Consider the following 15,000-nt stretch of genomic DNA (forward strand, 5'->3'; position numbering starts at 1 on the left):
AAGATAAGATAGGCATGTTTGTGCATGTTTGGTTTGGATATGCATACACTCACACAAAGAAACTCTGACTCTCCGGTCCGTCAGCCGTGACACATGCTACTTTGATGAAAAAGCTTACTGTGTCTTTAAATTCAACTTGAGCGCTCTCGGTCAACAGTCCTGTGGACTAGTATTCTTTCTCTCTGCGTTCTCTCTCCACAAGACTTATTTAAACAAGGTTGGAGAGATTTTTCTTCGGAGAGACTCCGACGTTCAACGAGGACTCGGTTTCCTAACGGTAGGCTAAATTGTCACACTGTTAATCACTCCCTCAAAAACAGAACTTCCCAGAAGTCTTGAGACGGCTTCCGCACTGAGCGCCATACTCCTGGATTGGAGAGGGAGCAGGCAGGACGAAATTCAACTTGAAGCGGACAGCAGCATCCTGACTGGCATTCTGGAGGAAGCTTGCCGTAGGTACAACGTCGCCTGAAAGGATTTTAACTCACTTCGGCGGTGTGACTATCACGGGATAACCTTCAATCCGGCGTCGCAGTGGAAAGCTCCTGGTTTAACCAACGGGACCACTGCCTCCCGCTCGTTTAATTTGACATATTTTAACTTCGGTACTTTAGCGAGGTATTGAATCTGATCTCTCAACAAAACTTTGTTAAAAAACTTTTTCAGTTCTTTCGGCTTCGCCTGTCTTCACTTCTATTGCAAGAAAAGTTTTAAACCTTCCTTCTTCGTTTTATTATTCTGGATTTATCCCTGGAATCGTGCAGCTGCTCTACCGCTCATAAAACTGTTCGCAGGTTATGCATTAAGTAACAGTCTGGTTGTAACTCAAAGCGCGTTTTTAATTGGTGTAAATGACAATCTCGTAAATTTTCTTAAGTGGACAATCTGGTGTTGTAGTGTTCTTTATTTTGTATTTTCATCATGGATAAGTATGATGATCTGGGGCTTGAAGCAAGCAAATTTATTGAAGACCTCAACATGTATGAGGCGTCAAAGGACGGGTTGTTCCGAATGAAGAGAGATTCCAGCAACAATCCGGACTTCGAAGAAACCAGGAGAGTGTTCGCCACTAAAATGAATAAAATACACATACAGAAGCAACAGGAGGAATTGGCCCGAAACAATTTGACAGTACGAATGAACGGGGGGCACGTTAGAGCGCCAGACAACATGTTTTATACCAAAGACCGCCCGCCCATCAACAGTTACCGACAGGCAGGAGAGGCGGCAGCCAAGCCTCCCATTCTGTCCGGACCTGTAGCGGCAGCTCCGGTCGGGGGAAGTCCGTATGAGTTCTACGAAGCCCAGAAGCACCAACCGATCCCTCAGCACGATGTCGCCAGCAGCAGAGCATATGGCCATGGAAATAATTACGATAACAAGGAGCCACATTCTTACCCATACCATACCCCAGCTGCAGTCAGCCCGGGTACGGCTTCTGCCCCCACACACACCAGCCAGCCCCCCAGTCCGGCGGGATCTTGGGGTTCCTCTCGGGGGTCTCATAGTCCTGGGGCGACCCCCGTGTTCAACCAGCCCCAGCCGCCTCAGCGACAGGCCTCGTCCCCCACCTTCTCCTACAGCCTGCCCTCCGCAGGCTCCCCCAGTGTGGGCCTGAACCGGGCCGGCACGCCCCCAGGCCGCCAGGGTTCACCCTCCTTCTTCCCGCAGGTCAACCAGGATTGGTCCAGAACCACTGGGTCAGGCAGGCCCGACGTGACCCAGCACTCCCCCACTGGATCCCTCCGCAGAGAGACCGAGGTATATGCCCAGCCCTCTCAGAGTGCCCCTGCCTCACATGCTCACCCTGGTGCTGCCCCGCGACCTGCCCAGGCAGACCCCCGATCCAACGGGCTCCACCGCCCGCTCTCCGGGTCATCCCCACTGGGCCTGGCAGCAGTCGACTCGTCCGCAGCCGCGCTCGAGCCGACCCAGCCCTACCCCTCCGGTGCCGCTGGGGGATCTCCAGGCTCCGGCCATGGGAAAGGTCCTGCTGAGCAGGGAGCCAAACTGGGGCTCCAGCCCCCGGGAGCAGAGGGCCAGGGGTGCGCGGGCGAGTCTGCCCAGCCCGAGGCCCCCAGCCCACCCAGAGCAGCAGGAGCAGTGCCCCTGCCCTGCCAGACTCTCCATAAACAGCCCGAGCAGAGGCCCTCTGTGGCTGAAATAAAATTAGAAGCGCTCACCGAACGCCTGGAAAAGGAGATGGACGCCCAGCACAAAGCCGACTACTTCGGTAAGCACAACCCTGGCTGTGCCATTGCCCGCCTGCCTGCCTGCCCGCTGCTTTGTGTGTGTGTGTGTGTGTGTGTGTGTGTGTGTGTTTGTGTGTGTTTTTGCCATGTCACCAGCGGTCAATTGAAATTTCATGGTGCTTAGTCTGTCTACTTTGTGAGAAAAGCTTTTGAACGAGAGGGTTTCATATTTCTATGACCTTCAATATGAGTGTGTGTGTGTGTGTGTGTGTGTGTGTGTGTGTTTATGTGTGTGTGTGTGTGTATGTGTGTGTGCTGAGTAGCTTGCTAGATCCACTGATATAACATGGCTTTCCCAGAGTCAGCCTGGCGTATTATGGGACTTTCTCTACTCCCCCATCTCCCAGTGGTCTACAGGCAGACAGACCTCTCAGGATCTGTTCATCATTGTCTAATTTGTTTCATTTCGTCACACACAAATCTCCAACCCATCTGCTGCTGAGTGCCACAGTAAATCCTCTCTGGGAGAAACAGACGGGTGCCTGGGAATGCCGTTGGACTCGCTGGGAATCGCAACCAAGGGGATTAAGACCTCATATTCACACAGTCCCCAAGTGCCTCCTCATTTGGTTTGCCTTTAAAAAAAAAAAAAACGACTTGTGGCCACATGGAGCCCAGATGAGTGAGGAGACTAGCATCTCTGGGGATCACATGCTTGTATTTATATATCAGGTGGGTACAGCAAGTCTAATGGGAAGCACGTGTGGGGCGAACTGACTGACTGGCGCGATAATTTTAGCCCCTGGCGTGGCGCACAGCACAGTGACAAGCTCAAGGAGCAGCAGCTCTTAGTCATGCCAGCTCACCCACTCGCCCAATCAGAGCCAGGCCCAGGAGACGCAGGGACACGCGGGCGGGTTTAGTTTGGCCCGTCTCACATGCACTAGGACAGAAAGGAAACATTTAGGAGTTGTTAAAGAGTGTGTGTGTGTAGGTGAATGTGTGTTTGTGTGTGTGTAGGTGAGAGGGGGGGGGGGGGGCTCGATGTAGTTCCAGTATATGTGGATGAAGTGAAAGTTGAGATGTGTAAACACACATCACTCTTCATGTCAAGCAAACACACACACACACACACAGAGTAGTAGAAGTAGGTGGGGATGCAGTGGAATGCGTTTCATCAGCACAATCTGAAGTGTGAAAAATCCCAATGGACCCTTTCAACAATAAAAACAAAAACAATGCTTGAACGTTCTATTTGGTTCCCAATCTACTTCCTCTGCATTAAGATAACATATGGAATGTTAAAAAGGAAGTCTTGTGGGGCCAACTATGATGCTGATAATGGAACTCTCTTGAAAGGGTCCATAGCTTCACTTTATGTTTCTCCTGTTAGCTTGGTGTGAGTGTGCTTCATGTGTTTCTCGTTTGGGAGAGAGATATAGCTGCCTCTGGCATGGACCTCCCACAGATCAGCCACAGTGAAGAGAGAGAGAGAGAGGGAGCGAGAGGGAGAGAGAGGGAGAGAGAAAGTGTTTCTGTGTGAGTGGATGTAGATGTGCCAGAGGTAACAGATGCTTGTGAATGAGTTAGCAAATGATTGAGTCAATGAGAACTAAATGTAGATATCAATGAGTGAGTGAGTGAGAGAGTGAATGAGTGAATTTGGATGTTCCTGATTGGAAGCTCACAAGTGGGTGAGTGAGTGATTGAATGAATGTATATTCCAATGAATAAGTGATTGAGTGAAATAAATGTGAAATTGTTTTATTTCATTACAATGTAGATAGCAGTGAATGAGTGAGTGAGCGAACGTCTAATTATAAATGGGTAGGTGTTACAGGCACACCGGGTGGACAGGATGATGACCCGAGGGAATGACTTCAACTCTCTGGCGGTTGCTAAGTTGTTCTCTGCCTCCTCGTAAAAAGAACGCCCTCACGGAATGTCAAGGTTGACTGTCCGGACATGTGGGTTTGAGGAAGTCTGGACGCTTCTGGCATTTATATCTGTCATACAATAACACGTACATGATACAGTACCTTTGCCCATCTGCTTTGTGTTCAACATAGGGGTGTGTATAAACCATAAACACCATTTAAAACAATAACTACAGCATTTTGAATTTCTTTGCATAGTCCACATACCGGTACTCCTCTAAGGATTCATAAGGTGGCTCATGAACCTAGAGGGTCCTGTGTTACTGTATGCTAGTTTTACTGAAATCATGTGTCATTGACTGACTGTGTTACCAGATGCCACTGCCATTGGCTGGCTGTGTTACCAGAAGCCCAATCCATTGGCTGACTGTGTTACCAGAAGCCAGTGTCATTGGATGTCTGTGTTGCAAGAGGCCTGTGTCATTGGCTGTCTGTGTTACCAGAAACCAGTGCCATTGGCTGACTGTTACAAAAAGCCAGTGCCATTGGTGTTCCTGGAGGCCAGTGTCATTGATCGCACACGTCACTACTAGCACTGTGTCACTGGTAGCTTGTATTATTTGCAGCCTGTATGCCTGGTAACCTGTACCACTGGCAATGCGATCGATGGGAGCTATGATCGGAGAGGCTTTTTGAGAATGCTCAGTGTAGAAGAGGGCCACACCAACTCAGTTCCTTCAGCAGCACTCTGCTCCATGCTCAGAATGGAAGAGGGCTTCAGCAGCACTCTGCTCCATGCTCAGAATGGAAGCTGCATGATAGATAGATAGATAGATAGATAGATACTTTATTGATCCCCAGGGGAAATTCAAGAAGAAGTCCACAATCAATTCAATTGTCTTGCCACGATCTGTGGAGCTTACAGACAACATTGTGTGAGAGGGACTGATGTGAGTCATGGTGTCCTGTGTGTAGACTAGACTGTTTAAAACCCTTGGGGCATCAATCTGCCGCAGAGTGAGTGCGTTTCATTCAACTTCTGAATGGCTGTATTCACCTCCACCTGGTCAGTCTTCACTGATGGTCACCAACACCGTATTTGGACAAGAACTGGACTATATCTGCCCCTAAGGTCCATTCCTGAGGCAGAACCACTCATCGCCTGTGCCAAGCTCCATCACGCCAACTAAAAACGGTTGAGTGAATGTGAGTGAATGAGGCTGTGGCCTTCGGCATGGCCTAAGTATTTAACACTGCCTCACTCTGGCACGCCACTGAAAAGGCCTCTCGCTGCTCTGCGGGGAGAGTGGTGAATGCAGTAGCGCGATGTGCTTCATCAATGCCAACCTGGGCTGCCTCCTCCTCCTCCTTCTCCTCTTCACAGTCCGTTTAGTAAAATAGGTTCCAGGTCAAGGCAGGCAGCGCTTTCATACTCCCTAGCCAGCAGTGTGGTCTTTTATGTGCTGGAATTTAGTGAAGTGATGGCACAGCCAAGATGTCCAGGCATCTTCCTGAAAAGACACTTTAAAAATAGAAAGAAAGAAAAAATATTTTTGCATCTGACTGACGTTTTGTTCAAAGAATTTAAAACTGAGACGGAATCTCAGAAGCGTGTTTGCAAGGCCGACAGGAAGTGATGCGTCTTTCATGAGAGTCTTTTAAGAGGCTTGCCTGAGGCTGGGATTGGTTGGCCTGCTGCGTTTCTATAGGCCGAGGGGCTACCCTGGGAAAATGAATATAGAGCCAAAAGAACTGTGCCAGGGGAACGTGGAAGAATGTCTGGAAAAATGGAGTTCTCGCAGGGCCGAGAGAGCCAGGGCATGATTTAGAAAGGGGGTGCCAAAGAGACAGCCAGCGCTGGGGAAGCAGAGGCAACCCATGCCCAACACGTGCACACACACAAACACACTCACGGACACACACACAGACACATGCACGCACACAGACACACACACACACGTACACAATGCACAACCCTTTTGTTATAGAGGATACAGCCAGCCAGGAGGAGATAGATAGATAGATACTTTATTGAGATGTGTGTGTGTGTGTGTAGGTGTGTGTTGATGGGTTAGGGTGGGGTGGGGTTGTGATAGAAATATACAAACAGACAGATTTCTGATGGTCAGTGCTATTGGATGCTGTGTTGTGGGAGTGTTTGATATTACGTGGATGCTCTGTTCAGACTCTGTCTCCTCTTTCTCTCTCTGAGACAGACCATTGCTCCCTAACAGACCAGCAGATGACATAAGGGTCTTTGATTTCCCTCAGACCATAAGCGCCCACGCTCTAGTGACACTTTAGGCCAATGGGACCTGGATAGGTGGGGGACAAGGCAAGCAAATCACTAATCAAGGAAAAAGTAACCAGAGCCCTAGTATGTTTCTCTTTCCAAGTACATATGTGCCATAAGTTAGCAGATAAATACTGGTGTATATATATATATATATATATATATATATATATATATATATATATATATATATATATAACCAATCCATAATCAAAATGTTTTATTTATTTTTTATTTTTTATTATTTAAAGGTGCTCTAAGCGATCCCACACGTTTTTTAGGCTAAAACATTTTATGTCACTTACTACAAACATCACCTAACCAGCGCTAGCTGTCTGTGTTCTGAATACACTGTAAAAAAATGCAATCTCTGTGGACAGCCCAGGCTCCAAGAACAGCAACAAAAACAACCTGGGCAAACCTAGCCCATAAAAACATAACAAACTGTTCCAGCAAATCACAGACGAGATGCGCGTTTAGGAGAGTTTCAATTGCACGGGAGCAGCACGGGAGGGAGGGGGAGGAAGTAGCAAGCTAGCTCTCTGTTTTGTTTGAAAGTCAACAGAAGTGACGTTACCCAGCATCGCTTAGAGCACCTTTAATCAAGTCCTGAATCTGCTTTTAAAAATCTATCTGGGGAAAAAAAACTTGTTGAGTGCAGTACTAAAGCAGAAGGGAGAGAGAGGGAGTAAGGGAGAGAGTCTTGGAGTGTGTGGTGTTATGGTTTACCCTCCTGTATTTAAGAAAGTTCAGCCCATATCTCTTATTTTAACTGCTGTGGTGGTACATTTTGGGATGCGTGGTGTGGGGAGAGGAGGTTAGATCACAGGCCAGGGCATCATAACGATAGCTCTTTACTGGGCACCTGCCTGGCCCCTGGTACACTGGGCACTAGTCAAATAGCAGGCCAGTCTTCATGGGCAACTTTGTCATTGAATACCAAACAAGCACCATCCGCATGATGCATGCACAACCCATCACCAGTTTATGAAACTTTATTAGACTCTTAAGCCTTCGGAGGGCATCTTATACTGATGACACTCTTCATTCAGTGAACTTTCAGTCAATTGATAGCAAACTGCTCCTTATATTACTTGAGATAACTCATAGAAATGATTTAGACAGGGTGACATAAGGTCTTGATATACACAGCAGTGATACGAGGGCAAAGCAGTGTATTGCTTGGATGTTGACTTTAATTCTGTAGTAGGCTAGATACCAAGCGGTTCTTCAGATTCAGTGTGGGCCTGTGGTGTGTTCTAAAATAGGGAGCTGTGGAATGCTAGGCTAGTGTTAGGGTTCTATGGGCTTCTGTGAGTGGCAGAGCCTCTCCACAGGGACTTCATTATCATGAAAAGCCACCAATTTGCTTTTAGACACACATGTGTGTTTAGGACACATAGTACCCTCAAGTGGCCTCTTGTGTGTGTGTGTGTGTGTGTGTGTGTGTGTGTGTGTGTGTGTGTGTGTGTGTGTGTGCGTGCACTAGGCTCTGTGAGTTAAGATGGGAATCCAGTGGAATAAAGATGCCTGATAGGGACTGAGAGGAAGGAAGGCAGACTAGAGAGCACACACACACACACACACACACACACACACACACACACACACACACACACACACACACACACACACACACACACATACACACACACACATACACACACACATACACACACATACACACACACACACACACACACACACACACACACACATACACACACACACACATACACACACACACACATACACACACACACACACATAGCGCCAGGGTCCCTTAGGAGCTGGTTCCAGGTAAGCAAAGTAACAGCGGTCCTGTGAAATGTATAGAGCTATTGATCTACTTTCCCAGCAAACACAGAAGCTAAATTTATCAGAGGAGCCCATCAGGTCAAAGGCAGGAGCTCAGCTCAGCTGCCCCCAGTCCTCCTGGGACTGAGCATGTTTGTGGGAATGGTGAGGTCATCACTACGGTAACACAAAGTGCAAACAGTCACACAGACCTAGTTTCTCTCCAAATTCATGGCTCAGATTGTCAGCCATTAACTGTACTGTGATTGACCTGGATGAAAAGTTTTTGATAAAGGAACAAAAATGAGTAAGTACTATATAACTAGATGTATCCCATTTCCCCCAGAACATGTTTTTGAGACCTGTTTTTGACACAAATAAGCCCCTCAGGGTCTAGTTTGAATCCACAAAGCACATTACGTAAGACTGCCGTGCTGTGACCTCACAGTGACAACAGGCTTTAATACCAATATTTGGTCATTTATTGACAACGACAAGTGGCAATGCAGAAATCGGTTGAGTAATGAGGAAGGAGATGGATGTTGACTTAAAGTGAGACTTGTTGTCTATGATTTTTAGGAGTTTCATGGAAATAAAGGAATTGATGTACTGAAAGCTTCCTCTTCTGTGCGCTGACTCACTGGTGTTGCGGGTAGTGTGGTGTTGCTTGGCATTAAATTAGTAAGATGTTTTTGCCCAGTGATTAAATTAGCATTAGTTTGTGCGGGATGGTATTGCTGCATTGTATAGCGCATTGCGTGCGTATCACACAAATTAGAGTGTCTGTTTCCTTCTGACCCTCAGTGGGCTGATGTGTTATCACAGATGGCATGAGCCCTCTGCAGACATTTCCTGTAGTCAGGAGATATCTGGGAGATTCCTGTATGCAGGAAGTGTGTGGTCATTCCAAAGATGGCCAGTAATTTACCGTCTAATCTCCTCTGGGCTAGCTGTCGGGGTCAGTCTCTGCTGGAGTATTATTATAGTATCTGTGTTTCGGACAGTGGCTAACATAAGCAGAGGAAACTGGCATCTTCAGGCATGCATGCAGACTTGACCAGGCCAGTGCACACACACTGCAGCAACAGGACCACCCCGTCACCTCATCTCTGCCTCTCCGTTGGGGGCGTGGTGGAGCTGTGCTAGTGGTGATGTCAGAGAGACGGTCAGTCTGGGTTCCAACTCAACATTTCGAGTCCGTGGTCACTGTGGATAAAAGAGTCTGCTAAATCCCACTCACTCTACTTCACATCTGCCTGAGCCTCTCCTCTCTTCTCACCTGGACGTTACTTTAGCTCAAAGTGTTGATGAGTAAATGGAAAAGTTCTTTCAGCATCTGTAGGTGAGGTCAAAAACAGAGGCACACAGGTCAACCTGTAGTCCACTCATATCCACACCTGCAGCTGGAGGACCACTTTAGGACAAGTGCTTCTCTAATGCTGCTGAACACAGCTGATCTCTATCAAGGGAGTTTTTTTGGAGTGGAGAGAGAGAGAGAGAGGGAGGGGTCAAATCAGATGTCAAATATGTTTCTCTTCTTGATATTTTTGATTTTGTTGTTATGTGTACACAATATTGTAGCTTTTACAGTCATGCCAATAAAGCTTATTGAATTTGAATTTAACCCTTAAAGGTGTAGGTTTTTGAACATTCTAAGTTCCGCAACAATTGAAGGTTCTAAAATTCTATGTTGAATTCAATGAACCCAGATATTCTTTAGAACGTTCATTTCTCAACATTCCGGTGTGACGGTACTCCTTTAAGGGGTAAGAAAGTGTGACTGTGTTTCTCTGTGGAGAGAGGGAGAGAGAGAAAAATGGAAAGAGAGAGAAGTGGAGAGAGAAAGCTCAGTTGCTGTGGGCACAGGCTGGCTAGTTGGCTCGGTTTCTGAGAGAAAGAGAGAGAGAAAGATGGTGTAGAGAGACCAAGACTGTGCCTCTGGCCGATGGAGTGAGGGAGAGAGACATGAAGATAGAAAGGGAAGTAAAGAAAGAGAGAGAGAGCACAGCAGTAGTGGGCAGAGGCTGGCGGTCGGCCTGTCTGGCTGGAGTGGTGTGGTGTGGTGTGGGCAGCCTGATGTTTGCTGGATGCCAGAGGAAACAGAGGCTCCTTTGTGTACGTCGCTGCCACCACCTCTGCCCCCCCCCCCCCCCATCCCACCCTGCTAGAGCTCAAGCCCTCCTGCCCCCTGCTCCCAGACCCAGGGGTGAGGTGTGTGTGTGTGTGTGTGTGAGGGGGGGGGGGGGGGGTGCTCTTGCCTTCCCCTCTCTCTCTCTCTCTCTCTGGCAGTAGAGTGCAGGCGTCTCTAAAGATCAGCACATAGAGAACTGGCCTACAGGATCCCTCACAAAGCGTCTTTTGTGTGTGTGGTCTGTGCTTACTGCCCAGGCCCAGGGCTGTGCAGGCGTCGTACACGATAACGCGACTCAATGGAGGCAGCCGAGACGAACCACTTCTCAGCCCAGACGAGTTAATAAATAACTTCTGAAGAATCATCTTTGTACCTTCGTGTCTTCTGCCTGACTTATCCTTACACCCCTGGAGTCTTGATGGTAGTAATATCTGTGTTTATAGATTCTTTCGTGAGTTGTGTACTTGATGAACTTTTAGAGCAGCTCGTTTTGTTAAGGTGGAGCTGGAGCACAGTGGTGCGTTAGTGTCCTTACTACGTATGGGTCATAGAGCCAGTGAGGATGCAGGTTCAAACCCCACCTGAGATCCAGCCTCCACGTATGTCCTTGTCATGTCAACTGTCCTGTCTCAGAAATGCCTAACACAAACCCAAAATAAACACAACCTATAGAGTTCCCTAAGGTCATTTGGAAAGGTGAGGAATGTGATGTTAAAGGTGCTCTAAGCGATGCTGGGCAACATCACTTCTGTTGACTTTCAAACAAAACAGAGAGCTAGCTCGCTACTTCCTCCCCCTTCCTCCCGTGCTGCTCCTGTGCAATTGAAACTCTCCTAAACGCGCATCTCGTCTGTGATTTGCTGGAACAGTTTGTTATGTTTTCATGGGCTAGGTTTGCCCAGGTTGTTTTTGTTGCCGTTCTTGGAGCCTGGGCTGTCCACAGAGATTGCATTTTTTTACAGTGTATTCAGGACACAGCCAGCTATCAGTTGGTTAGGTGCTGTTTGCAGTAAGTGACATAAAATGGTTTAGCCTAAAAAAGGCATGGCATCGCTTAGAGCACCTTTAATAACAAGTTAATAATCAGTTGATGGTAGAATTTACAGCACAGGAGGTTTTAAAGTTAGTGTGCAGTGCCATATCAGTTTGGTTGGTGTCTGCTTGATCACACTTCGCCCTTTCTACCGACAGAGAACCGGTTCCGATACTGTTTTGTACCATTCAACATTTGAACCATTGGCAGCATTTCGACCAATAAAAACCCAGTTTGGAACGTGGCACTTTGGTTCAAAGCTGGAACCAAAAAATAGTTGGGTTACACTTTACTTGACAATATCAACATAAGAGTGACATGACACTGTCATGAACATGTCATAAACAAGTCATAAACGTTTATGACATAACGCTTCTGTCATTAAGTGTCATTCTGTTTTTGTCATAACAAATTAGGGTTAGAGTTAGGGTTAGGATTAGGGTTAGGGTTCATGTGTATCATATGTCGATACTGTCAAGTAAAGTGTTACCAATTAGGGCTGGGACAACGCGTCGACGTAATCGATTACGTCGACGCAAAAAATACGTCAACGCAAAATATGCGCGTCGATTTGTCAGACCCAAAACGCGTGCTGCCAAATATTTTGAATTTTACACCTTCAGTGTTTCCCATACTGTACGTTGACTAATCTGTGGTGGGGTGCCTCGAAATCAAAACCAGCCATCACACATTGATGTTCTATGTTGTACTATTTAAATTAAAGATAAGATCAAATCCTTTCATTGAGCTGCACTTTTTACGCACGCAACCTTTCCCTGCCCCGCCCGCTCCCAAACTGGTGGAATGGGGGGCGCTGTGGCGCAGCAGGCTACAGCGCCCGTACCATATACGGGTCCGAGTGCCCACAGGGACCCAGGTTCGAATCCGACTTGCGGTCATTTCCCACCCCATCTCTCTCTCCCACTTGCTTCCTGTCACTTTCCACTGTCCTGTCCAAATAAAAGGCAAAGAGCCAAAAAAGAAATATAAAAAAAAATAAAAAAAATAAAAAAAAAACTGGTGGAATGCGGGCTGGTTCACTAGACAGCACCTGGCTTCAAGGAATTCTGAACCGAACCGAATGCGTTCTCTGGTCTTGGACGAGTAGGTGAAGGCCTCTGCTCTTGTCCATATGTGTGTGTTGTGTCCATGTGTGTGTTTGTCATTACATGAGTGAAGAGTATGACTGTGTCAAGACTGTGTCAAGCCTGTGTGTGTGTGTGTGTGTGTGTGTATGGGGGGGGCTAAAGACCACTGGCTGTGCCCACTAGACAGAGACCTCAGAAGAGGGGTGGAGGCGGCAGACATAATGGAAGTGACAGAGGGAGAGAGAGAGATCAAAACAGAGAGAGAGAGGGGGAAATAAGCTCGGACAGGGCTGGGTCTGCTGTAATTGAATAACGGCTGTCTCGTATCCCGTGAGGACCGACAACGAAGTGTGTGTATGTGAGTGTGTGTGTGTGTGTGTGTGTGTTGGGTTAAAACAGCAGCCAGGCTGATCACCAGCTGGGTCCACACTCCACTGGTCTGCTTCTTTTTTTTCTGGTTGTCTCTTTACTTCCTGACACCCCCTCTGTGTCTTCCTGTTGATGTGAATAGGCTAGGCATGGTGTGTGTGTGTGTGTAGTGGGGGGTGTTCTGGTGGCACGTTCGGTGGGAACCCTTGGCAGTTTGATTGCACTGTCTGTGGGACCGACCGTCTCCTCAGTCCCTGTGCCAAACCAAACACGCAAATTGGATTATATTTCCTTCCCTGACCAGACAAGCTGGGGGCAGGCGGCTCTGGACTGTTATGCACGCACACACACATTGACACTCTCATGAGCACAGACATTCTCTCTCACACACACACACACACACACACACACACACACACACACACACACACACATGAAAACTAGATTTGCTGAGTGTGTTGGAATGTCGGCACCCAAACATCTCTTCCTTTCCAGGCCATTTCTGTTTGCCCATGTACTCATAACAGAGGGCTAGAGAGAGAGAGGGTGCAGAACCCCTAAGTTCCTGTGTTTCTTCTTACGTTGGTGATCTCTCTCTTTTTCTCTCTCTCTCTCTCTTTCACACACACACACACACACACACACACATTCTCCGTTCCTCTTAGGTCATAACTATGAATAAGAAGAAAACATACACAGATTTGTAATCGGTCCCTTTAGCTGTCTTGTGTTTACAGGCCTAATGTAGGTTATCTGACTTGAGTGTTGCCACACACACACAGATTAGGAATCTGTGAGCAAGGCTTGGACTTTGGACCAACTCTTTTATTAGTGCTGTGCTGTGCTGTGCTGTGCTGTGCTGTGCTGTGCTGTGCTGTGCTGTGCTGTGCTGTGCTGTGCTGTGCTGTGCTGTGCTGTCCTGTCCTGTCCTGTCCTGTCCTGTCCTGTCCTGTCCTGTCCTGTCCTGTCCTGTCCTGTCCTGTCCTGTCCTGTCCTGTCCTGTCCTGTCCTGTCCTGTCCTGTCCTGTCCTGTCCTGTCCTGTCCTGTCCTGTCCTGTCCTGTCCTGTCCTGTCCTGTCCTGTCCTGTCCTGTCCTGTGTTGTGCTGTGCTGTGCTGTGTCTGGTGTGTTGCTGTGCTGTGCTGTGCTGTGTGTGTTGTGTTGTGTGTGGTGTGTTGCTGTACTGTGCTGTGCTGTGCTGTGCTATGTGTGTTGTGCATTTGTGGGTAGTGTATTGTAATTGTGTGCATATGTGTGTGTTTTAGGTAACTGTGTAAAGTGCAGTAAGGCAGTGTATGGAGCGAGCCAAGCGTGCCAGGCTATGGGGAGCCTCTACCATGACAGCTGCTTCACCTGTAGTGCCTGCAGTAAGTCACCACATACACACACACACACACACACACACACACACACACACACATACCTCACACACACATACCTCACACACACACACACACACACATACCTCACACACACACACACACACACACATTCTCTTACACTGAAATTACTCACATTACACACATAAAGACAGTACACTCAAACTCAAAGCACATCTCCTGGCACTTACATGATCACATATTTAATTTTTATACTTTACATAAAACACGTTGACATGCCCTGATGACAGAGTAACACACACACCTACTCCCAACACACACACATACACCTACCTACTCTCAACACACACACTCCTACTCCCAACACACACACTCCTATTCCCAACACACACACACCTACTCCCAACACACACGCTCCTACTCCCAACACACACACTCCTACTCCCAACACACACACACACTCCTACTCTCAACACACACACTCCTACTCCCAACACACACACACACCTACTCCCAACACACACACACACCTACTCCCAACACACACACACACCTACTCCCAACACACATGCTCCTACTCTCAACACACACACTCCTACTCCCAACACACACACACCTACTCCCAACACGCCCACTATACTCCCAACACACACACACCTACTCTCAACACACACGCTCCTACTCCCAACACACACACACACCTACTTTCAACACACACACTCCTACTCCCAACACACACACACACCTACTCTCAACACACACACTCCTACTCCCAACACACACGCTCCTACTACCAACACACACACACCTACTCCCAACACACACACTTCTACTCTCAACACACACGCTCCTACTCCCAACACACACACACACCTACTTTC

At 47.7% G+C, this 15,000-nt stretch overlaps 1 protein-coding gene across 1 annotated transcript in view; it reads left to right on the forward strand.

Moving 5' to 3' along the window:
- The first annotated feature begins 117 nt into the window (after nt 1-117).
- Nucleotides 118-15,000, forward strand: part of limd1a (LIM domains containing 1a) — a 37,211-nt gene continuing 22,328 nt past the window's right edge. Inside the window, exons 1-2 of the mRNA XM_042107925.1 lie at nt 118-2,233; nt 14,045-14,146. Coding sequence (XP_041963859.1) covers nt 922-2,233; nt 14,045-14,146 — 1,414 coding nt within the window. The 5' untranslated portion in view covers nt 118-921. The remainder of the gene's footprint in view (nt 2,234-14,044; nt 14,147-15,000) is intronic.

This window comes from Alosa sapidissima, chromosome 10, assembly GCF_018492685.1.
Source record: "Alosa sapidissima isolate fAloSap1 chromosome 10, fAloSap1.pri, whole genome shotgun sequence".
Taxonomy (NCBI): domain Eukaryota; kingdom Metazoa; phylum Chordata; class Actinopteri; order Clupeiformes; family Clupeidae; genus Alosa; species Alosa sapidissima.